The 25,832-nt window shown below is 45.7% G+C and overlaps 1 protein-coding gene and 1 long non-coding RNA gene across 6 annotated transcripts; both read right to left on the bottom strand.

Annotated features, from left to right (window-relative positions):
• Positions 1-952: 952 nt before the first annotated feature.
• SMIM29 (small integral membrane protein 29) lies at positions 953-14,243 on the bottom strand. 5 transcript variants are annotated; one of them, XM_083745157.1, is made up of 6 exons: positions 14,082-14,243; positions 13,766-13,851; positions 9,570-9,745; positions 5,480-5,505; positions 4,906-5,011; positions 953-2,503 (listed from the first exon to the last, which is right to left on the bottom strand). In XM_083745157.1, exons 3-6 carry the CDS (start codon positions 9,678-9,680, stop codon positions 2,441-2,443), a joined length of 306 nt encoding a protein of 101 aa, XP_083601283.1. In that variant the 5' UTR covers positions 9,681-9,745; positions 13,766-13,851; positions 14,082-14,243; the 3' UTR covers positions 953-2,440. The 5 variants fall into 5 exon arrangements, with proteins under 5 accessions (XP_083601283.1, XP_083601286.1, XP_083601284.1 ...); XM_083745160.1 differs by having other exon boundaries at positions 9,570-9,741; positions 14,082-14,203; XM_083745158.1 differs by lacking the exon at positions 13,766-13,851 and having other exon boundaries at positions 14,082-14,188.
• Positions 14,244-16,188: 1,945 nt separating this feature from the next.
• LOC310847384 lies at positions 16,189-23,211 on the bottom strand. The gene is made up of 2 exons (XR_014565785.1): positions 20,572-23,211; positions 16,189-19,618 (listed from the first exon to the last, which is right to left on the bottom strand). It is a non-coding gene; the product is annotated as an uncharacterized lncRNA (long non-coding RNA).
• Between the last annotated feature and the right edge of the window lie 2,621 nt (positions 23,212-25,832).

Here is a 25,832-nt window from a genome sequence, read left to right as displayed (position 1 = left end):
AGAGCAGGCTACAAGCAGAGACATAAATGATTTATATGTATACTACCCATTCAATAGCCATAGACTCCCTAGGTAAGCCTTGCCACCTTAGTGTTCTTAGTACATACACCAGTGCAGGCTTCCTCAACCTCGGCCCTCCAGATGTTTTGAGACTACAATTCCCATAATCCCTGACCACTGGTCCTGCTAGGTAGGGATCATGGGAGTTGTAGGCCAAAAACATCTGGCGGGCTGAGTTTGAGGAAGCCTGCACCAGTGTCTAAACAACCATCTCAAGTGGTGAGACACTTGGCCACAACTTCCTGTTGGGTACTAGGCTAAATCTACCACCTCTGAAGTAACTTGAGAATCTTATAGCCTACCCCTCTCATGATAGATGGGCCAGCTAACGTCTCCTGCTAGTGCTCATGTAGCTAATAAGCCTTCCACATGGTCAGTAACGGCACAAAGCTAAGCTAAATGGGAATTTCATTTCTGTGCACATATATAGCTACTGCCTGAGAGCAGAACTCAAGTCAACAGGGATTGCCCTCCCACTGCCACTATTAATGTTTCCCAAACAGGAAGGATAATAACAGCACATCCCAAAATAAAAGTGATCATTAGAAGGTGGCCATCTACAAAGGGATTCTTTTCTGAGCTGGTTCAGTCAAGTTGATTCATGGCAGCATGCCCATAGGTTGAATAGATCCAGAGGAGCTTAGACAAAAAGCTACACTTGGAAGTGTACAAATGAGTTAAACTGCATTGTGATTGCTTTATTAGGCTCTTGCCTTCTGACGCCTGCAAACTGCTTACTGCTTTAGTAGGATGCAATTTTAGGCCAGGTAAACTCAATCCCCAAACCTGTTATATCAGTTTAACCAACATGTGAATTAGCCAGGTGTGTGCTTAAGAATGACAAGGAGGCAACTGGTGCAACGTGCGCTATGACAAGTTCCCTAGTAGTCAATTTGTCATGTGCAAATTAAAGTCTCTTTATTTCCACATCCACAGACTTCATTTTTGTTTTTCTCTTGACAGCTAGAAATTATCTAGAACCAAAAAAGGCATCTTTAGGTGTCAAGACATTTGCACTGCAGGGTCATAGAGCACCAGCCTTGCTCTCTAGTACTGGTTGCATACAAGGAAGACCATAGTGGATAGCGAGAACGCTGAAGATTGAAACACTGTTTGTTGGGACAAGAGAAAGGGAAAGAGAAAAGCAAAGGCAAAGAAAACAGTTCAAATACATGTATTGCCCAAGTCACCTGTGAAGCTCTTAATCATGCCAATAGGTTAGGTTCAATAGCTAATTCCCAGCTTGGCAGCCAACCAATGGCAATGTGTTTTCTGCTTCGGCAAGGCCAGCAATGTATCTTGCCCCCAGCGCTTGCTTAAGCCGCTGTAGTTGGGTTAAAGATAAGTTATAAAGCATTACAGGCTACAGGAAAAGCTTGAAGTTTTGCCAGAGATGCTCCTGTTCAAGGCGAACTTTATTTACAAAACAAAGACAAGTGCCCAGATACAAAATCGTCATTGTAGAAAGAAGTACCCAACTCAACTTAAAACGCTTGGTTGAAGAAATATATTAAGGCCCCTTCTAACTGACATACTAACTAGGAAGAAGGAACCTGTGACCTTCCAAAGATTGTTGGGGTACCACTTCCATCACCATTGACCACTGGGCCAAACTGGCTGGGGATGATGGGAGTCCAACAACCTCTGGAGAGCTACAGGTTCCCCAACTCTGTGCTCCCTGCATGGTGCTCCCAGCAAAACTGCATCCCCCTGGATACACAGTTGGGCATATGTTCATTACCACACGTTTCCAACTGTAAAATGAAGGATAATACTATAACCCCCCCCCCCAAAAAAAACACACCAAAAGATTAGCTGTGCAACTTGTTCACTTTCCCTGCCTCTGTAGAGGGGCATGTCACGGGAACCCAGCAACCAAGTGATGTACTCATTATGTATGGAGACATTTAGGATAGCTGGCATTTAGCAATTGCACTGTAATGTCATAACTGCCGCGGCTATGACACTGCTGTCACAAAAGGAAGCAGAGGTCAGTTGGGTTTTGTTTGTTTTTCATAAAGCTGAGCCTTTCGGGACTGTAGTTCATAGTACCTGAAGTTTCAGGAACTTCAGAACCTCCGCCTATATCCATCTCAAATGAAATAGGAATGCCATGCCAAGCCAGAGCTTTTCCAGATCCAAACGTGCAGCTCTCTAGGCTGCTCTGTGCACAAAATCTTCACGGGCAAGTGTGTCGGCAGCAGGGACCCACACCTACTCACCTCCCTCACTAGGAACCTAGGCAAAAGGACACAGTTCTCAAGTGGAAAGAAAGGCAGTAGGTTCAAACTTAATGGCCCTTGAGAGTACTTAAAGTTGGCATGCATGCCAAGTAGATGAGGTCATGTGTCCACAACTTGTTGGTCTGAGCTGAGCAGCATTAAGCTTTCACGTCCATAAAAGAAGGGCGGTAGGGTTGGTATCCTCCCCAGGCTCGCATCACCTGCAACGTACAATAGACACTTTCATTGCATCCACCCGATCAAGTACATCCATCATACCTTCATCAGCAATCGTCTCATTTTCTGAGAATAAACACTTCCCACAACAGAGCAGTCTTATATTTGCAACTGAGAGCAATCAGCTGGCAGTTTCTGTTTCAAAGGGATTGTTTTTCTCCTTGCACAGTTTTGAGCCAAATCAGCTGATTGACTGGAAATCTGCATCATGCCAGAGCCAGAAAAGAGAAAGCAGACACACTGCGAGTTCACTGCTCAAAGTAAAAAAGGCAATTGACATTTACCAAAATGAGTACGAGAATTGATTCTACCAGCACACTAATTAAATTTCTGCTGAACATCTCTATTATGGGACACCTTACATAACTAGCTCTAGACACAACATGGCTTCTGCTGGTAGAAGTGGTGGTTAGACCAATGGAAACTGAACTTCCATTTTTTATTCTTTGGGTGGAACATTAGCAGGAAGAGAGCTTGCACCATGCACACCAACCGCACAGTTGCCTGTATTGCATCTATCTTCCAAAACGCATTGAGCTAGCAAAACTCTGCAGACAGTGCAGGCGTGTTAAGTTTTTCTCATAAAAAAAGGCAATGACACCAAGGCTTCAAAAATGCTTCTGGGTCCTAGACACGTGCCCCAGGCCCTCCACACAGTTGAAGAAGCAGTAAAATTCCCAAATGATCAAGAACCTGAGATTCCTCCACTCCCCACAAGCCACAGTAGGGTTAAAGCATTTTCATGCTTCTGTTAGCAGGTTGCGGTCTTCATTATGTAACTATGAAAAGGGGCAGATGAACTTAAAACCAAACTCACTATTAACACAACGGCATAGATACTGATTACTCATAAAAGCTGTAGACACTTCTTTGCTAGAAGAATCCCTGCACAAATTAGGTATTGCTTGGGTCACTGACCCAATTTGCATCAAAACTCCGTGTTGGTTAGCATTATTAAACATATGCTTGGCTGCTTTTAGGCTTTGACCACACCCTTTAAATGGTGGCTCAGCTGTAGTGCTTGTCTGTAGCATTCCAATGGCTTAATGCAATGGTTCTCAAACTTCCAGAAACTGACAAACAGTAAGCTGGAAATGCCAGAGAACTAAGCACCTCATTTTTCTAAATGCTACCCCCTCCCCATTGCTATTTTTCACATGAGAGGCTGAAGATGGAAAGACTTGGGGACATTTTCAAAAACCCTGTGCAAATGCAGTCCTTGACCCACAAAAGACGCCTACCCCAACTCTAATGTACTAAAAGGCTAAGAATGGGTGCAGCTACTATTTTTTCTATTGGAGTGAGTCATCTTTGATCTATGGAAGAAGAAGACCAAAGAGAGCCATCCAGTGAAAGATTGCTTTAAAATGTAGTGCTTATATGCCTTGGAACCAATCCACATCCAAATCACAAAACCACAAAGTTAAGAAGCACATGCGTCTTACACCAGGTGTGGGGCAACTCTCAGCTGCATGCTATGCAGCCCTTGTTATCTCTGGCAGGCTCCACCCATAGCTTTCCTGCCTGGGAGAGGCACCCTCCTCCCCACTTGAAGAGAGTGTGCTTTGTAAGCATGGATCCCACTGGATTCATGCTTGCAAAATACTTCCTTGCCCAGGGCCAAGAAATTCCCGACAGAGTTATGTGAACCCATTTCAGAAAGGATCCTGAGGTCCTTATACCAAAGGCCTTGCCCTCTAATCTGCCTAACAAAATTGCTGCACAGGTCTATTCCCCCTTTTGCACCGTGCCATTTTGTTCGTCGGAAAACACCTTGTCTCTCCTGAGATGCAGAAAAGGAAAGAAATGCAGGAAGGGAGCTGGGTGGGTGCATTAATGGATGGTTGGTATGTGAGTGGAGAGAAAGAAATGCCCTAAAGGATGGATGGTTTGAGAGGTAAGGGTATTTTGCATGGGCCTGCAATTAATTAATCATATTACAGTGGTACCTTGGGTTAAGAACTTAATTCGTTCTGGAGGTCCGTTCTTTTTTTAAAAATGTATTTTTATTAAAGATTTTCTTGATTTACAGAGGTATGTGCTAAGTCTCTCGTATCTGGAGGTCCGTTTCTAACCTGAAACTGTTCTTAACCTGAAGCACCACTTTAGCTAATGGGGCCTCCCGCTGCATGATTTCTGTTCTCATCCTGAAGCGAAGTTCTTAAAATGAGGTACTATTTCTGGGTTAGCGGAGTCTGTAACCTGAAGCATCTGTAACCCGAGGTACCACTGTAGTTTGTTCTTGAAAATTTGAACTCGAGCCTGGGTAGCTCAGTTGATACAGGATCAGACTTCTTCCTGCCCTGCAGGGGCTTGGATGAGATGGCCCTTGGGTACCCTTCCAACTCTACAATTTTATAATTCTGTAGGTCCCAAGTAAGCTCACCTTTGTGTCTTCTGGCTCCACCAGAAGTTCCTGCTCAGCCTCATGGAGCTCCTCTGCAGGATCATAGCTGTACATCGGCAGCAAGTGATGGCGTAACCGGTCATATCTGAGAGACAGATCAGCAGAAAGAAATGATACCACTTTCCCACTTCCCTATGTGGCAACTGGCTTTTATACAAGAGCAAATACAAAATTAGGTGGATAGATTAGTTTGCGAGCAAAGTGTTTCCCTGCACTGAAAGCCACCCCTATTCCCAGAAACCATTTCCCCCCAGGTAGAAAGGGAAGGGGCATGCAATAGTTAAAATACTATTAATCCCCACACAAATAATTAGCATGAGTCTATCTCAAATAATCCCATAAACTGCCCAAAGCATAGAAACTGACTTATCATATGTAGAACCAGCTAAATATACAGCTAATAGCCGTGCACACAAAAGCTCCTGTGTTCTCAAGCAGAGACAAAAGCCGTTTTCTTGAGCAAGAAAAGAAAAGTTGGCTCTGAAGAGCCACATGACCCAAAACTCCCCATTCCCAACGAGAACTAATTGGTCACCCAGCACAAGCCCCTTACCTTCTCTTCTTCTGAATGTACATCATCTGCAATGTGAAAAGAGAAACAGCCATGAGAGAAGCATACAGAGCGTCTATGGATTATTTCTCCTTTCGAGGAATGAAGCATGGAACAAGAAAGAAAAGGATTAACAGGGCAACAGACGCCAGCAGCAGGAGAAGCATTTCCTACACCCGTCCGCGGACAAGGAGCAAACCTGACAATGGCGATGTCACACGATAGTAGGCTGCAGCATGAGAACCCCTGGGCTCTCGGTATTGGATGACAACAAAGATATCAAGAGAAGCCGCTCCATGACAGTATCTATTTATTTATTTAAAATATTTTCATACCCCTTCTCAAGGAGGGAGCTTCGCAAAGCACACTCAAGGAGGGAGCTTCGCAAAGCCCCATTAGCCCTTTCCACTGGAAGGAAACAAAGGGCTTATCCACACTTGTCTCCCCTCAGGAAAACCACTCTTCAGCACTTAATCGGCGCAAATGGCAATTTGGGTTTTCCCCAGATTGCTGTTTGTTCTGGACTATCACTAAAGAGCGGGTTTTCCCTAAGAAAGAAGCAGGGCAAGGGGGAAACTGCTCCCCCTTTCTAGGCATGTCGCAAGCAGAAGTACGAATAAGCCCCAAGTCTCATCCCATTATCCATTTTTAGGCAAGGCAAAGGCCAAAGAAGAAACTGCTTATTTTAAGTCCACAGCTTCTGGGGAGCCTTAAGGGAAATGGTGGTCACAAGGGCCAGATTTAACACATTAAAATGGTGGGTTTGTCCAATAATAATTATTATTTATACCACGCCCATCTGGCTCCTGTTTAACATAGAACAGGAAAATATTTCAAATTCCCTCCACTTGGGGCAGGGAAAGAATCAAGATTCTCAAGAGTCATACTCAAGTGCTTTATTCCTCCTCTCTCCCAATACTGCTTTTCTTTTGTTATGAGTCTTTTAGATTGTACAAATAAATGATGATGATCATGGTACGCCTGAGGGCAGGGAGTGTCTTACTGAAATTTGCAATTTACTCTGGGAGCAGAAACATAGGAAGCTGCCTTTGACAGAGCCAGACCATTGGGTTCATCTAGCTCAGGGGTCTGCAACCCGCAGCTCCGGAGCCGCATGTGGCTCTTTTACACCTTTGCCGCGGCTCTGGGGCAGATACTAGTGAGGGGAGGAGGCGCACTGTGCGCCCCGACACTCCCCACTGTGGCGGGCGCTGTACTGGCTGTGACGTCGCATGGGGGCAGTGCGTGCGTTAGTCACGCACCGTCCCGACGTCACCTTCCGGCCCACCCGCCCGCTACATTGTAAGGGGCATGTACGTTGGTCACTGCATTGAAAGGGGGCATGGACGCTGGTCACTGTTTTGAAGGGGAGTGAAGAACACACACACACAAAAGGTAACTTGTTAATTTAACGTTTATTTCTATGAGGAGGAGTAATTCTGAGGGGTCAAACAAAGAAATAATAAAAAAGTGACAAAAAAGATATTTTTATAATGAGGAGTTTTGCGGCTCCCAGTTTTTTTTTCCTTCGGAAACGGGTCCAAGTGGCTCTTTTCGTCTTAAAGGTTGCAGACCCCTGATCTAGCTCAATACTGCCTGACACAGACTGGCAGCAACTCTTTGGGGTTTCAGAAAAGGGCGTCTCCCAGCCCTGCCTGGAGATTAAAGGAATCAAACCTGGGACCTGCCGCTAAGCTGCAGCCCATATGGATGAAAACACTTCAAATAAGTAAATAAATAATATGTATGCCCTGTAAATTATGAAGGACACACTCATGTCGAGCTTCTGCCTTTAAAATACTTCAAAACAGGGGCCCAGTCCTTTCCCGTTTACTCCTTCTATATTCTTAAGACAAACTTAAAATAAAAGAAAATGCATCCTTCAAAACCAGATCAGCAATTATGTAGTTTAACTCAAAGTACCTACACCCAGCTACAAATTACGTCACTGAAAGCAACCCTTATACAGCAGTATCTAATTTCAGGTGCCCAGTTAAATGAGTACATGAACTTTATCTAGACCTGGCTTAATAAACTAATTGCTGGATCTAATTTGCAACCAGAGCCTGCTGCAAAAGGTGATGTTTGAATTCAGTGGGCCTCTAAGCACATTCCAAAACCAGCCTTCTATTTTTCAGAACTGAACTGAACTCACTGTTCTTCCACACTGGTTAGCATTCTTCATTTCAGCAGCCTAACCTAGGTAGGAAAAGCCATTTTGATGTTGCTATTACTAAGCAGCTGGGAATTGCAAACCCATGCCAATCTAATTCAGATTCCCCCAGTGATCTATCCAGAAATCTAGCTCTACCTTCTGCCCACTTCTGCTAGGCAGCCCGCTGATTACAGTTGGGTTAAGTAAAAACTAAAGGTTATTGTAGTGCATGGCAGGGGAGTTTGGCTGCCTTCTAGCTCAACAGGAAGGGGAAATGGTTTGGAAAGAAGGTGCAACTTTATAATGCAGAAGTGAGAAGGCAGAAAAGGTGGCAAGGCTCTCAGCAGGACACAGTGAATGACCGAGCTTCCCCATTCACCCATCTCCCTTTATGGGGCTCTACAACCGGTCAAATGTTCCTCTCACCACAGAACAAGCAAAGCATCAGCCAAACACAGACCAAGCGCTCCTCACTGCACCCACTCATGCACCTCACCAAATGTCATGCTAATTCCAGATGAGGCTCAACAGTTTCTGAGACCAATTTGGCAACACCGCTGTTAAGAAACGGAAGCGCAGCTGCAGCCAGAACCAAATACTGAGACAACAGCGAGCTGCCCAGCCGCTTGATTTGAACCAGCTACTTTTACAAGAGATTTGCTCAGGGATTTTATACTTGCGGGGGGGAGGCATTCCGGGGTGGGAGGGGCAGCTCCATGTATTCCATTGCTGTAATAAAAATACATTTTTGAACCTAAGCCTCTGCTTAACTTGTTGCTGGTAAAGATGGGCAAAGCTGCCCCACTAGATCAGTGTGTTTTGCTACTGTTTGATGTTTCGAAGTATGATTTGGTTTATATAACTTATGTACTATTCTGTTTGCTGGCTCAATTCAAAGTACAGTGGTACCTCGGGTTACATATGCTTCAGCTTACATACACTTCAGGTTACAGACTCCGCTAACCCAGAAATAGTACTTCAGGTTAAGAACTTTGCTTCAGGATGAGAACAGAAATCGTGTTCCGGTGGCACGGCGGCAGCAGGAGACCCCATTAGCTAAAGTGATGCTTCAGGTAAAGAACAGTTTCAGGTTAAGTACAGACCTCCAGAATGAATTAAGTACTTAACCCGAGGTACCACTGTAGTGGTTGTGATTAGGACCCCAATGTCTTTTAGAGGATCTCTCCCAATAGGAACCTTTCTCCAAAAGGTCCTCATCTGGATGCCATCTTTGAGAGATGTTCAGAGGGTGGCAACAAGACAGAAGGGCTTTGGGTGGTGGCTCCCCTTCTGTGGAATGCTCTTCCCAGTGGCGGCACCATCCACCTCAGCACCAGATTAAAACTTATTTCATCTCCCCGGCATTTGGACAGTTTGTGACAAGCTTGTTGATGGCCTATCGGATGAAATGTTCTGGCTGCTGCTGTTTTTGAAGTTTTCCTGCTGGGTTTGTTTCTAGGTTGTCTGAAAAGTTCTAATGAAGTTAAGCCATTTTGGCTTTTAACCTTTCTGTAAGTCAGTTAGAGACCTTTTTCTTTCAGTATAGAATCACAGAATTGTAGAGTTGGAAGGGACCCTGGGAATAATCTAGTCCAGCCCTCTGCAATGCAGGAATATATGGGGATATATATCCCATATGGGGATCGAACCTGCATTGTTGATGTTATCAGCACCATGCTCTAACCGACTGAACTATCCACTAATAAAGGAAATTAAGGAGGAGGAGGAGAAGGAGAAAGGAAAAGAAAAGAAAAGAAAAGAAAAGAAAAGAAAAGAAAAGAAAAGAAAAGAAAAGAAAAGAAAAGAAAAGAAGAAGGAAGGAAGGAGTTTATTAGATTGCACTCTGCTCTCAGATTATTTTTTAATGACTGTATTAGTAACCCAATAAATAAATGTGCAGCATTTGGAGCTCATCTGGTTGAATTCAAGACAACTCACCACAGCTACGATGACTCCGACGACAGTGATAAGAAAAAATGGCACCAGAACATAGCCCACCAAGGAGTCGTTGGGCGGCCCAGCAGAGGTGGGCATAGTGGTGTTACTCATGGCATAGGAAGCTGTAGCTCAAGGGGGAACAGCGAAGCAGCTTCTGTCTTCATCGGACAGTCTGCCTGGCGATCACAAAAACAGTCAAAAGATTAAAACACATTATTCAAGCAGCCATGATCCTCTCTTCTCCTCCCCCCCCCAAAAAAAACCAACAACTGCGCATGAGGCGGTACATTAAGTCACAAGCTAGTCACATGTTCCCGCCCCCCTTCGCATTAGATTCGGTACTACAGTGGGGGTGAATAAAACCCTTTTAAGTGGTATTTAGCCTCGAGGCATGGATCCACAGTGTCTGAAGCAAGATAAAGGATTAAAAGGCAAGTGAGGAGGTTCTTTGCTACTGCTCTGTTAAGCAATGCTGTTTGCCCCAAGGCAGTTTGATGTGAAAGAAGCTGCTCCAATGGAAAGGAAGGACAAGAGCACTGCAAACACAGCAGTACAGGACTGGAAGTTTTGCCCATTCAGCCATGTTTGGCTCGTTTTGCCGGGGGGGGGGGGGGGGAGCAGGAGAAAAGGGAGAGCACCACCTGCACCTCCCTGAAATGTATACAGAGCACAACTCCCACTTCAGTCATCTTAATATGCTCCATCTACCAGTCCAAACCAAAAAGTCTTTTTTAAGCAAAAAGGGGCCCTCCTAATCCGGGGAGGGGAGGGGAGGGAACCCCATTATTATTATTAATAATAATTTAAATAAAGTTGCTACGTGCTTTATCTTGCCCAGTGCAACCCAAAGTGACTTACAAACTATTATTGTTACTGTTATTGTTATTTACCCACCCTAAGGGCCCAGGGTGGGTTGCAACATTAAAACACAATATTAAACACTGCTTAAAACAACTCACAATCACAAATATAAGTTGGGTCCTAAAAAGATATAACTAAAGTGTCAAAAGCCAAAGTAAAGAGGCACGTCTTTCAGCACCCTCTGGAAGCTGTACAAGGATGGTGCCAAGGGGACTTCTGCAAAGAGGAGTTCCACAGCTTAGGGGCCACCACACAGAATGCCCTCTCCTGAGCTGCCACAACCCCCACGCCTCTGATGGTGAAGGAACGACCAAGAGGGCACCCTCTGCTAATCTCAGCACCTAAGAGGGTCTGTAGGGAACAGAGGCATACCCAGTAGTAGTAGTAGTAGTAGTAGTAATAATAATAAATTTATTATTTATACTCAACCCATCTGGCTGGGTTTCCCCAGCCACTCTGGGCGGCTTCCAACAGAACACTAAAATACAATAACCTATTAAGCATTAAAAGCTTCCCTAAACAGGGCTGCCTTCAGATGTCTTCTAAAAATTTGGTAGTTATTTTTCTCTTTGACATCTGGTGGGAGGGAATTCCACAGGGCGGGTGCCACTACCGAGAAGGCCCTCTGCCTGGTTCCCTGTAACTTGGCTTCTCGCAGCGAGGGAACCGCCAGAAGGCCCTCGGTGCTGGACCTCGGTGTCAGGGCAGAACAATGGAGGTGGAGACGCACCTAGACTTCCTTGCACCCTTAGCAAGGAGCTGTATCACACACACTCCCAGTCCCTTGCACCCTTGGCAACCATTGGCTCTCTCCACCTTACCTAGTGCTTTTGGCCACCCCCTGGGCCTGTGCCCTTGGCAGGGGCCAACCCAACCCTAGGTACACCCCTAGTAGGCAAGGAGCTCTTAGTGCAGGAGTGAAGACTCCCTTCAGAGTGATAATCAGGCTCCCCAAGCCCTGTAATTAATTGGGGGGGGGGGGAGGAACAAGCTGTGTGTTTAAGGGCACATCTATTGGCCCTCAAAATCTACACTACTGGCACAGTCAGAGGTACTACTGGCTAAGCAGAAGGTCACCACTTACTGACCTGTTGCCAAGAGAGCAGGGCAGCTGTGCCTTAAGAAAAGCTTAGGGGGAGGGCCCATGGTTTGCACACAGATGGTTCCAGGTTCAATGCCCGGCATTTCTAGGGACATCCGTTTGAAGCCATGGAGGACCGCCACCAGCCAGGGTAAGACAATACTAAACTGGATGGGCCAAAGTCCTGATTCAGTATAAAGCCACTTCCTAGGTTCCTAAAATTTCCAGAGAATACACAGTGTCAAGACAACCTGTTCAGAAGCTTTCGGAGGACTCCCCTTTCATCATTTTGATTTTCATCTGCAGAAGGAACCAGTTCATATCTTAGGGATCCTCAGACACCGCAAGGAGAATGCCATTTCCCCAAAACTAGTTCATCCTAAATGCAAGTGAAATATGGGTCTAATCCTGAGACATGGCCTCGACCTAGCTTTGACTTGGTTCAAGCCATGAGATACAGTAAGCCGTGTGGCATAAGTTCTATGTGGAGCCCCTCCCCCAAAGGGCACAAGTCCTTTGATCAAACAGTTTGCACCCCAGTCTCCTCACATTTCCTCAAGCTTTAGGATGGGCAGCAAGGTACTTTGGAGTAAGTTCTCAAGAGGATGATGATGATGATGATTGCTGCTCCATTTATATCCCACCTTTCCCCCCAAGGAGCTCATACATGCCTCTCCTCCGCCCTCCATATTATCATCACAACAACCCTGTGAGGTAGGGTAGGCTGGGGACTGACTGGCCCAATCCAGTAAACTTCATGGCTGAGTGGAGGTTTGAAATCTGGTCACCCAGGTCCTAGCCTGCCAGCCCAAGTACATTTTTACGAGGGAAATATCACATCAAACGTTGGTGCTGATGATCATTCCTCCTTATCAATACCAGGCAGTTGTGCAACGAGATTAAAACTGGGGAAGGGGTAATGTGCTATCGCCCAAGTAAAATATTGCAGATAACTCTATAAGGCTTATCAGAGGTCAAAAACCTGCAAGCCAGCCGACCTGCACGTATACCAGTGTGATGCAGAGTGGCTTGAGAAACGTATGTCTGGAAAGCTACTCACTCCCCAGGGGAAATTGTTAGTTCACTATGGCCCCATCTGCACTATGCATTTCAAACATTGTCATACCACTTTAAACAGCCATGGCACCCCCTAAAGAACCCTGGGTACTGCCGTTTGATAAGAGTGCAGAGAGAGTTGTTAGGAGACCCCTATTCCCCTTACAAAGCTACAATTTGCAGGCTGGTTTAATAATAATCCTCAAGCTAAAACCTCCCCCAGCCCTTCTTTGCACTCTCGAGTGTGACAAAATATAATTCGTTTGTTTACTTATTTATTAAATTTCTACACCGCCCTTCATCCAAGGATCACAGGACAGTTTACAATATAAACACACACAAATACATACCATAGTAACAAAAAAAACCACCCCAATAACACCCTCCCACACACACTTCATGGAATTTTGATAATGCTTCTTGCTTGTCTGGATTGGGGAAACCAGAAGGATGTGAGTGAGAGTGTGTGCAGCGCAGAAACAAGCCTACTGTGCAAATATATATTTTATATATGCTCTCCTCACCCGCCACTGGCATCCCTAGGAGGTTCCCTAGGAAGGAATATGGCCCTTGGACTGTAGAAGGTCCCTCAACAGTATATCCAAAGAGCAACAAGGCCCTGCTTCCCAAAGGAACTAAACTGTTCGCACTAAAGAACTCCACTACACTCTCAAGAGCACAGGTTCATTGGCCTGCCCTGAACTATGGCAGGCCTGGGCTTTAAATCTGCATTCACCAACGTGCAGCTAGCTAGCTAGTTGATTCCCATCGAAGTTCATTTCAGAAACGGCACCCCTACAGCCAGCCTTCCTTCCACCCCAGCTCACGTCCAGCTTCCCAGTGCTCTCAGGCTGCAATCCTACACGCAAAGAAGCAACCTCAGTTTAACAAACAACTTCCTCCCGAGTAGGCATGCTCAGAATCAGGCTCCAAGGCTGCAGTCCCGCGCTGTGCGCCTTTCTATTCGGGAACAAGCCCCCCTTAATTCTTTGGCGCATGCAACCGAGTAAAAACATGCAGCAGCACAGAGGATTAGGTTGCATAATTACGCAGGGACGCGGAGCAGCGATTCGCAACGAGAGCGCAATCCCAGCAGCGTCACTTGGCAACTGGGGCCAAAATCCGGGGAGGGCCAAGCCTTGCCCAGCAAATTTAAACCCCTTTCTCCGCCTCCAAGTAAGAGCGCCACACAGCTTACCCCTCCAGCACTCCCAGAGGCCCACGACAACCGCTCCGGGAACTGTCACGGCCCCAGTTAGGGATCCATCTTCCTTTCTCCCGAACCTAAGAAAGAGAAAAGGACCGCGCGCCGAAGAATCGGTTATGGTGTTTGCTCGCCAGGCTTCCTCCGCCGTCCCCTCTCCCACGCCAGCTCTTCCTTCTCGTCTAATCCACCTCTCCATTGGCTTTCATTGCTACAAGCCCCGTCCCACCGCAACCCCGGCCGCCGCCGCCGCCGCCTCCGATCGCTCCAAACAGACCCGCCCCGGCCAGGCGATCAATCGCTTCCTCACCTGCGCCGCCGCCGCCGCTCACGCCCCTACAGCTGCCACCAGGAAGAGCCGAGAAGCGCGTGACTGACAGCGTAGATCAGAGCCAGAAGAGCCGCGGCCAATCCTCGAGGGGCGAGGAGGAGCCGGGCCCGGGCAAGCGTGGGCCGGACAACGTGCCATGGGCAACTGGGGACGGTAGAGGGCAGCAGGCGCCTGAATAAACCCGAAGGAAGGCCGTAATGACGAAAAGCGTCAGGCTGGTTTTTTGAGATTGCTGTACTCAGGTTGTGTTCACACTCCGGTTTACTGCGCACTCACTGCGTTTTCATCCGTGTTCAAACGATGTTATCCGAAATGCGTATGCAGACCGTATTTTGCAAGAAGGTGCTACGGCCTGATGTGCTGTTTCTCAAACCACCTTCACAAGGATTGGAGTCCTTAAAACGTTCCTGATTTGCCTCCAGCAAGTTAACACCTTAACATAGTAATCCAACTATACTCGGTTATGGCAATTTACTATGATACTCTAGTAATGAGGATTCGGAAGAGGATGCTGCTGCTGCTGCTATCCTAAACACCATCCCAGCTGATCCTTCCTGAAAGCTTTGCTTTTATCTCTAAACAAGCTGTGTGTGCTTTTGTTTACTTTGCTCATAGGGCAGCTGCAAATTGCAGTGCCAGTGGGACACCTGCTACCTTAATTTTCCCAGATGTATTTTAGACATTTCCTCCATGGGCCCTGAATCCTTTAAGTGCTTTGAAACACTCCTACAGTACTCTGGGATCTCTTATGCCCAGTGTGTTTATCACATTGTCAGCCACTAGAGTGCCTTCCCTGACTTAGTGCCCTCCTGATGTTATAGACTACAATTCCCATCAGCCTCAGCCTGCATTTGTTAGCTGAGGCTGATGGGAATTGTAGTCCAAAACAACTGGAGAGCGTCAGGCTGAGGAAAGCCTACGCTAGAGCTCACGTGGTCCTCTTTTTAGAAATTATGCATCGTTGGTGGCTGCCTCTGTGAATGCGTGGGACAGGGGCGAAGGCACGCATTTTCTTTAGAGGGGGCTCTGAAAAAAGGGTTATATTTAAAATGCATACTTGTCGTTGCTTTACGTAAAAAAGTGAAGAACCAAAGAAAACGTATCTGCCAAGGTGAGTCCCAGTCCCAGGCAGGTGGGGAAAGGGGAAAGGCCGGTGGTCTCCGCTTCCTCGTATTCTAGGACTGAAGGTTGGGGCAGGAAAACAATGGTTCGGGAGACAAAATACGTTGTTTCTTGGGGGGGGGGGGTGGTTTGGATTCGAGACGACACGCCCCCTGTTGCCCCCTCTCTCACGCAGCTGGCGCTTAATTCGTTTCGCGCACGCGCGCATCCCCACGCCACCACGGATACGCGGTACAACAAAGGGGAGGCGGAGGAGAGGAGCAGTCGCGAGCCCCTCGTCCCGCCCCAGCCCTGTCTTCCGAGGAAGCCGGAGGCGGGGAATGCGCGCGCAGAGAAATGCGGCGGAGACAGAGGCCAGGTGACCTTTCAGCCTCACCTGCCAGGGTATACTGTACAGAGTATGGTATTTAAAAAATAATAATAATAAAGAATGAATTAATGGCGCACAGCTGTGCGTTTCTACTCAGAAGTTCCCTTGAGTTCCGTGAGGCAGACTCCCAGGTAAGTGAGTAACAGGACTACAGCGTAAGGACAGGGAGATTTTCAGATTATAAAAAGGAAATATGTCCCCCTGGCACAAGAGGGTGCAAGTCTCAAGTCATATTCAGCACGCCTCCTATGCATTAAATTGAAAATATGTTCAACCGTGCAGAGTGGGTTATTATTGTTATCTCCATATTCCATATACTGAAAGAGCTGTGGCCAGGAGAGGGCAGGATTCCTTCTTGAAAGAGGTGTATCTGGCACCTTCATTGTATAGCTTTCCTTGGAGGCTGAAGAAGCGACTCTTGAGATATAAAATATAATTAGGATGCACCCTGTCCTCCTGAATGTAAATTGCTGCACTGGCTTTTAATATTGTATTTTTATATTTGTTGTAACCCAGCCTGAGACCTTATGCTGAAGGGCAGGTAAGTCAAATAATGTAATATTATTATTATTGTTGTTGTTGTTGTTGTTGTTGTTAATTTATTGAATTTATATACCACCCTATACCTGGAGGTCTCAGGGCAGTTCACAAAACAAAATTAAAATATAAAACCACCAAATATATCATCAAAATAAAAACAACCCAATAACCACCCCCAAAAAACCCTACATTTTAAAAGGGCATAGGATGTCAATCAAATCAACCAAAGGCCTGGTTAAGAAGGAATGTTTTTGCCTGGGGCCTAAAGGCGTATAATGAAGGCACCAGGCGACTTTCTCTGGGGAAAGCATTCCAGACAAGGAGCCACTGCAGAGAAGAGCCATTCTCGTGTTGCCATCCTCCGGACCTCTCGAGGAGGAGGCACACAAAGGAGGGCTTCAGAAAATGATCTCAGGGTCCAGGTAGGTTCATATGGAAAGAGGTAGTTCTTGAATTGCGGTCCTGGGCCTTTAAGACTTTATAGATCAAAACCTGAACTTTGAATTGAGCCCAGAAACTAATTGGTAGCCAGTGCAGTCCGACTACGATTGGTGTAATATGCTCAAACTGTCTTGCTCCAGTGAGCAACCTGACCGCTGAATTCTGCACTAGCTGAAGTTTCCAAACCATCTACAGAGGCAGCCTTACGTATAACGCATTGCAGTAATCTAACCTTGAGGTTACCAGATCATAGACAATAGTAGTTAGGCTATCCCTGTCCAGATGAGGGCGTAGCTAAGCCACCAGCCGAAGCTGATGGAAGGCACTCCAGGCCACCTGAGCCTCAAGCAACAGCAAAGGATCCAGGAATGCCCCTAAGCTGTGACTCTGCTTCTTCAAAGGAAATGTAACCCCATCAAGAGCAGGCAATCTCCCACCCATCTGATCTAGGGAACTACCCACTAACAGTGCCTCAGTCTTATCTGGATTGAGTTTCAGTTTGTTGGCTCTCAGCCAGTCTATTACTGAGGCAAGACACTGGTCCAGCACTTCCACTGCCTCACCTGCAGATGTAAAGGATAAATAGAGCTGAGTGTCATCAGCATACTGCTGACAATGTACTCCAAACCTCCGGATAACCCCACCCAGTGGTTTCATGTAGATGTTAAATAACATGGGGGATAGGATTGAGCCCTGAGGAACCCCACATTGAAGGTTCCATGGGGCTGAAAAGCATTTCCCAAGCAACACCCTCTGGGAACAACCATCCAAGTAGGACTGGAACCACTGCAAAGCGGTGCCACCCGCCCCTAGTTTGGAGAGTTGTTCCAGAAGGATACCATGGTCTATGGTATTGAAAGCCACTGAGAGGTCGAGAAGAATTAACAGGGACATGTTTCCCTTTTTTCTCTCTGTAAAGAGGTCATCATACAGGGCGACCAAAGCAGTTTCTGTGCCAAAACCAAGCCTAAACCCCGATTGAAATGGATCCAGAAAATCAGTTTCTTCCAAATAATATATATGCAGAGACTGGTTTGCTTAGACAACCCAGTGAATTTATAGTGAGGAAACATTTGTACATTTATAAGTGTCTCCATACACAAAAGCACATTTTAGCATACTGCTGCAACACTAAATATGGAATAGTCACCATGTTCCAGTTGGTTGTCAGTCATCTGCCCTCTTGGTATGTAGTGTACCACAGATAATGTTATTTCTGGTTTTTGAAGTTTTTCATTTGTATTTTACTGGTGTAATGGAATTTGATCTTTATTGCCATGATGTACAGTTTACAATGTGCTGGATAAAATGAAGAACCCAATTAAAATATTAATGTTTTTTCAAGAATGATAAAAATGGATCATACTTGGAACTACCCTTCTCCACCCATTCAAATGTAGCACAGAGCACTGGATGCGTCTGTCTTAATTTGGGACTTAGGAGGGGGAAAGGGGGCCCTAGGAGAAAAGAAAAGGTAGGATAACAAGCAAGCTTTGAAGCCACAAGTCTGTTTCTAAGAACAGGGTAAATGCATACCATACAAGGCAATTCTAAAGTACAGTACATCTTTAGCCATATGGCCATAAATATTATTTCCATTTACAATAAAAACAACATAGTTTATTTCTTCTTCTTCCACCTCAAATATCACTAGCAGGATGATACATATAGTAGATGCCCTTTTATATAAAAGTAAACAAATAAAAATAAGATAAATAATTTCTCAGTCATAAGGGAGTTAAAAAATGAAAAGTTATGGGTAATTTTCTGTTATAACAATGAAGCAAGTTTATATAATAGGATTTAATGCTTGAGTTTTCTGCATATATGCACCTTTTTTTAATCCAACCACTTTTTCTAATTATATGATTGCATAATATTTCTCCTTCCTGGAATGGTTATGTGTGCTTCTACTACCATGGTAACTACTTTGCTTCTGATTCAGCCATATGGTGTTATTCCCCCTTTCCACGCTGATTATCGTGTCTCACATTCTATTATAGCGAGTAAAGGAGTACAGAATACTGTTTTAGGAGGACACACTCGGAAGTTGCTTCTTTCTAAAATGCCAAAAATTGTTTACAGCTTGCAACTGCCTACAATTTTCTTTCCGCAAAGGCTTAGAATGAAATGCTAGTTAAATGTTATATATACCACCCAAAGTATACAGTGGGGGGAGCATCTGTAACCTTCTCTCAAGTGCATAGCATTTATGTGCATGTGGTAACTTTGAGGTGCTAAGAGCACTTTCAAACAAGCAGTTATCCACCTACATATATGAGAAATGTACAGTCTCATAAGGACTGGACCACATGTTTTAATGTTCTACAAGTGCTTGATTTTCCAGAGGTACTATTATTTTGAGTACAGCTGTCACAGTGATAAAAGTACTCCTAGTGGTTGTTCCTGCAATACATCAGTAGTAAAGTGAAAATACAAAAGCACCAATGAGTGAAAGACAGAGGTGCTATGTGTCTCAGGTTTTCACATCCAGGAGACAGCCTGCCCTGAACAGGGGTTACACCGCCCTGGAAGGGGCAGGTTCACAGTTTGGGAGTGCCCTTGGATTCAACACTTCACTGGAGGCTCGGGTGCCCTCGGTGGCTAGGAGTGCCTTTTTTCAACTCTAGCTGATTCCCCAGCTGCAACCTCTTTTGGACAGAACTAGCTTGGCCATTGCACTCCATGCCCCAGTAACTTCTAGATTGGATTATTGCAAGTCTCTCTATGTAGGGCTGCCCTTGAAGATGACTTGGAAACTTCAGCTGGTCCAAAATGCAGCAACTAGATTATTGGCTAGGGTTCTGTTTATAACCCCTGTTTTAAAACAGCTGCACTGGTTGTCAATTTGTTTCCGAGCCCAATTCAAGGTGCTCACATTAGTTGTTAAAGCCCTAAATGACTCAGGCCCCCAATATTTGAAAGAGCATATCCTTTCCTACAGACTCTCTTGAGTACTGAGGAGGTCCTCTTGGTAGTTCCTCCACCCTCGGAGCCTCAGGGGAGTAGGGTTTGGCCTGGGCTTCATCCTGTTTCACAACACCTAAAACATGATAAATGAGACCACAGCTAGATGAAGCCAAAGCAAGTACTTATGATCTCAACTGATCCATTAGCTCAATAGCTTACAACCAACGTTACATAGCTCGGCATTCCTTTAAAGACTGCAGCTTACTTAGGAGCATTGTGTAGTATTCAGTTTTGTTCAGAGTAGACCCACTGAAATTAATGAACATGACTAAGGTCCATTAATTTTGATAGTCTAAACTGAGTAAAGCTTAGGTGAATACCATCCATTAAACTTCCCTGAACAGTCAAGTGTCCTAGTGCTGCCAACGAAAAAGAACAAAAAAGGCAGGCAGGAGCTGTGCAAGCAAATTCTTAAAGAATCTTCCGGGGTTTCAAAAGGTTGTAGCACAGCATTTTAGAACTGATGGCACTAAACACCTAAAAATCATTGCCACAACATTCTCTCTTTCTCTAACAACCCACTTCACCTTTCCTCAACATGGTCATGATGGCTACTTGCCTGATAAACATAGAAGTGACATTCATAGGCACTAAACCCATGTTGTGTCAACAGAATGAAAAGAGGAAATGGAGCAGCAATTCCCTTACTGGAGAGAATAGAGCAGAGCCCAGGGAGAAAAAGAAAGGTATGATGAAGCTGCAGAATTGCAGCAGAGGAACAGAGATGAGAAACGGCCCAAGACCATTACACTTCTTCTGTGGTGATCTTTGTCATAACCCAGCTTGCTGCAGCTGCATTGCCACAAGTACATCTTACAGCATAATTACTATCACCATATCAAAGCGTTATGAATGCAAAGCTTCAGCGTTGCAGCATTTGGACAGAGCTGAGAAACAGCCCCAAAAGTTGTGTCTCTCATTACCCAAACACTGCTGCAACTACTTTGCCACAAGTACAGCTTGCAATGTTATTATCACTGCCATATCAAAGTATTATCAGCAAAAACATAAGTCTAAGCTCATTACAAGGCTGCAGATTCTGTCCTTGGCTAACATTTCTAGCCAGTTGCGGCATTCAGTTCCTTGAGCACCAACTGCATTCACCTTGAATAACTTCAGTGGCTTATCTTAGGCACAGTTGCCAACCAGGTTAATGTGATAAAGGCTTTCTCCCCACACCCTAAAGACCTACTGATGTTTTTCCCTTGCCCAAGCTGAGGGATCAAGTGAGCTCACCAATCAGCAGCGTGTTGCGGAGGCTGTCAGCTCCTGTGGGAGAATGTTAAAACTATTGAATCATAATAAGAATTGACATTGTAAATGCAATTAGTACTTGACAGGAAGAATTGAAAGAGGAGGGAAACAAGGGAAGTATACAACCCCTAGGGCAAAACTGAAATGGAAACACATCTTCCTTTCCCAGTTTTAAAATAAGTTAATTCTATGGGCTGGCAAGACTCTGGCTGCTGTTATTCAACCAGGAAGTTCATAATCAGCCCCCTATGTCCATGGATAGAAGCTACATCATCTGGTGTTCATAGTCCAAAAGAGCGGCATGGGGGAAATACTTCCCAACATACCTCATGGTTTCTTTGGAGGCAAATGAGCTGCCTCTTGTTTATATAACATCACAGGCTAATTTGTGCTAGCCCAGTCACTGGCTTTTTGTTTACCAGGGTTGATTCCTCACCTCCAACAGGCATTCATGGGAACTGGAAATAGATCTAATCTTTTCAGTGACCTCAATGGCGTTGGAGAATAAAAATCCATTGGCAGTGGTTTCAGAGCATACAGCTAATGCTTTTAGCACAGATCTAACATTTCCTCATAGTGTTTTCTTTCCTTCAGTGTTTTCTATACAACTCCTTAGAAATCCTCAGGAAAAACAAGCATTTTACAGTACTGTGCCTTTATTGCTAGTACATGGCAACAGGACAATATACGGTAGATGTAGCAAGAGGACAGAAGCACTTTGGATACCCAAATAGGGTTCTGCTGCCAAAAGAATGACTTCACTTTTCTGCAGCCATTGGCAATTCACCAAAGAAATCATCCCAAATTTATCATTTGTCCTTCAAGCCCAAACTTACAGAATGCACAGAGATTTTTCCATTTATAAAAGCAGAAAACAAAGTGTTGCTGTTGTTGTTTGTAAAATCAGTCAACAGTTTTGCTGAAATCCAGTGAATTTGTGAACCCCCTAATGATTTGTAGGCTACAGAACAGCAAAGGACTTTTGGAAGTTCTCTGCCTTGTGAAAGAGCTTCAGAGATTCCTTGGCGGCTGAAAAGTCAAAATTTGTCAAGTGTGGAATTAACACGCAAGGGGCTTGTTCATGCTAACTTGGCAACCATGGATCCTGCTTGCTCAGTCACAGATTACTTGCATTTATTAAACGGTTTAGGACCACCATGCACAAAGAACCATCTCCTTCTGTTTGAACATGCTGGTCAAAAGAACATAAAAAAGCCAGCTGGATCAGGCGAGTGGCCCATCTAGTGCAGCATTGTTTTCAGAGTGACCAACCAGATACCTGTGAGAAGCAACACAAGCAGGACCTGCGCACACAGCACACTGCCCAGCTGTGATTCCCAGCAATTGCTATTCAGAGGCGTATTGACTCAATTGGAGGAGGTCCTGCTGTGTGTCCCAGCAAATTTGTGTAGAGATCCTTTGTCTACAAACAGGGGTAGGGAAATTTTTTTTTAGCTCAAGGGCCTTATTTCTTTATGGGCAACTTTCCAGAAGACACATCATGCCACTGGTTTCAGAGTCAGTGCCAATTATGAGTGGGGCAACAGACACAAATGTGTTGTCACATGGAAGATGCAGCAAGCTTGTTTTCTCCTGCTCTGGAAAGTAGGACCCAAACCAATGGTTTCAAGTGATAAGGAAGGAGATTCTGACTAAACACCAGGAAGAGCTTTCTGACAGGAAGCTGTTAAGACAGTGGAACGGACTCCCTCATAACTTGGTGGACTCTCCTTCATTGGAGGTTTTTAAGCAAAGCTTGGATGGCCACCTGTCTTGTATGATCTAGTTGAGATTCCTGCATTGCAGGCAGAGGCGTAGCGTGGGGGGTGCCGTGGCGCCGCAATTTTGAGAGGGGGCGCAAACAGGCATGACCCAGGGTAGGAGAGCAGGAGAGTCGGTGGCAATGCTGCCGCCCACCCTCTCTGGCTGTGAGGCGCCTCACACCCGGCGGCAGAGAACACCCCACCTCAGCTGCTGATCTCAGAGGGTTATACAAGATGATCCTCTTTCCAACTCTTCAGTTCTATGATTCTGTTAATTCTACATTAATAAAGTAGATAACATTTGAGTCATGACCTCCTCATCTCCCCCTCCTTTCCGTTCCATTCCATTTTAGTTTTTTGCTTGTTTGTCACAATCCCCTCCCCAAAACACAAATCTCTCCATTCGGGCAAGCCTGAGGCATTGTCACAGTTCAAGGTTGCATTCCAGTCAGGCAAAAGCACCTAGGAATATGGAGCAGGGTGGGTGAGTTATGTGACCTAGAGGAAGCTTGGAGGGCTGCATTTGGACTCTGGACCTGAGGTTCCCTACCCATGATCCATGTGGCTAAGGCTGGTTCACATATAAGTGAACCATAGAGTTGGAAGGGACCCCAAGGGTCATTTAGTGGGGTGCCCTAGTTGCATGATATATTTAGGTAAAAGGTAAAGGTACCCCTGCCCGTACGGGCCAGTCTTGACAGACTCTGGGGTTGTGCGCCCATCTCACTCAAGAGGCCAGGGGCCAGCGCTGTCCGGAGACACTTCCGGGTCACGTGGCCAGCGTGACATCGCTGCTCTGGCGAGCCAGAGCCGCACACGGAAACGCCGTTTACCTTCCCGCTGGTAAGCGGTCCCTATTTATCTACTTGCACCCGGAGGTGCTTTCGAACTGCTAGGTTGGCAGGCGCTGGGACCGAGCAGTGGGAGCGCACCCCGCCGCAGGGATTCGAACCGCCAACCTTTCGATCGGCAAGTCCTAGGCGCTGAGGCTTTAACCCACAGCGCCACCTGCGTCCCATGATATATTTAACACTAGTACAAATGTGATACACTAAGGAAATAGCCACAGCCCCTGCAAACCTGGTGCAGAGGACTACCCACATCAGCACGGAGTCTTCTGAGGAAGAGAGAGGGAATTCTGGAGAAAGGGGTTGGTGTGCAAACATCTTTGGCTGAGCTACCTGAAGTAATCCCGTTCCACTCCAAAGTAGCAATGATCAATGTACAAATTACAGTAGTTTCCCTCCCACTCTCCTCATCCACCTCGCTTGATTTATACATGTGTATGTGCTGGATATGTGGGGAAACCCGCCTAAACTGAAAATTACCTTGGGGCACAGATCCATTAATCGTTTGACTGAGAAGTCAGGCTGTAAACCGCAAAGACCTCGTGGAAGTGATGCAAGGTTTGATCATTTCTCTACGTTGCGGTGTTGTCGGACACATAAACGTACACGTGGTGATAGATTAGCAGGCTGGACAAACAGACACACAAACCCCAACAATGGTGGCCCTGACAGCTGCTTGGCATTGCTGCTTGCATCTTTTTCTTTCCTCTTTCCTCCCCCTCCCTGCCCCAGTGCAGCGGGGTAACTAATAGCTTGGCAGACGAGGAAACAGAAAAAACAAGGGAAAGACTAACCACCCTGTAGCACCGTCGCTCAGATCAAAACCAGATCCACTGTGCCCAGCTTTAAAGTTGTAAGCAGCCTCTCTACCAGGACTGGATTTAGGTTTGATGAGGCCCTAAGCTACTGAAGGTAATGGGACCCTTTATATGCCCAGCTGTCCTTTGTCAACAACAAATTGTCACTGTTGTTTGTGTTGAATATATGCTATATGATAATTTATGGACCTAACAGGTATCTAAAGCCATTTGCACTTAACAAAATATGTATTTTATCAAAGTAATTGTTGAACTTATATTTTGGAATGTACATCCAGGTTTTTTCCCTTTAATTTTTTTGGGGGCCCCCAAGAGAGTGGGGCCCTAAGCTATAGCTTGTTTAGCTTATACGTAAATCCAGCACTGCAGTCTCTACCCAATTCTCAACTCCAGTGTTTGGGCAGCAGAGAGCCTCTGCTCTCCATCCAGGCAACAAAGTAGGGAAGAGCCAACAAGTCTTGGCGCGAAAGTTGCAGCTCTGTCTGAAAAGGTATTATTCAGCCCGCCCAGCCCATATACACAGTTTGCCAACCTCCTAAGTGGAATCAGATCTCCACTTGCAGTTAACTCTTCTCTCCAAAGAACTCCTCCCCACACCGGTCCTCTCGATGGCCTCCCCCAGCTTTGCTCTCCAGCTGGAAGCCGAAGCCAAGTTTGGAGGAACATGCCAGGCATCCCTTGCTGGTGATCCTGAAAAGGCTCCCTAGAGGGCGTGTGCCCTGATTGGGGACTGCCCCCATTCCTAAGGCATATGGCATGAAGGGGCAACAGAAGGCCTGTCAATAGACCTGCAAAGGGGGACAGGGAGAGGAAGGTTTGCAGAGGAAATGCACCCTTAAAGAAAAGCAGGGAAGATGTCCATCGTTAAGGCTGGGAGGGAGGAGGGATGACTTGTGGCTTTGCAGATGTTGGCCCCCAGCTGCCAGCAGTCCCAGTCAGCATGGCCAATAGTCAAGAGGTGGTGAGGACTGCAGCCAAGTACCCAACAAGTCTAGGAGGATGAGATCAACAATTTATCATCATATAGAAGAAAACTACAGCTGAGGTTTTCCCTCCCATTTAATCGCAGCTAAAAATAAAGGCAATCAATTTCAAGGAATGCTCCCTGGAAAGCTTATGTACTAGGTGTCAGCCCTCTGGTGGCACTGAAAATACTTGCACTTGCCTACAGGGAGAGTTCTATTAAGGTGCTGCCTCCGAAAAACCTGGCTTTCAAATAGGACCAGCATCACCAAGAGGATTTTGACTTTTTGAAAACCTCTCCCAGTTCACACATACACACAGTTTGTATGTCCCAAGTTTCACCCCCTCCTAACTGATGGAGAGAAGTAATTAATCGGAAAGAGACCTATCAATTATTATTAACCAGGATGGCTAAAAATAAAACTGCTGTGGGTCCCATGCAGCCCAAGGCTAACTGTGGTGTATTAGCAGTATCATCTAACATGTTCCTATTCTGATATGCATTGGTATTTACCAGGCACTCCTTTCTCCATTACTGAAAACCAATCATTGGAATGCTAATACTGAAGCCAATATATTCCTCAGGGCAGGCATGATTCCAACATTAATGCAGTGCGCTAGTCCTACACATGTAAATTGTT

Source organism: Podarcis gaigeae (assembly GCF_964106915.1).
Source record: "Podarcis gaigeae genome assembly, chromosome: 6".
In the NCBI taxonomy this organism is placed as follows: domain Eukaryota; kingdom Metazoa; phylum Chordata; class Lepidosauria; order Squamata; family Lacertidae; genus Podarcis; species Podarcis gaigeae.
This window is presented reverse-complemented; position numbering and strand designations above follow the sequence as displayed.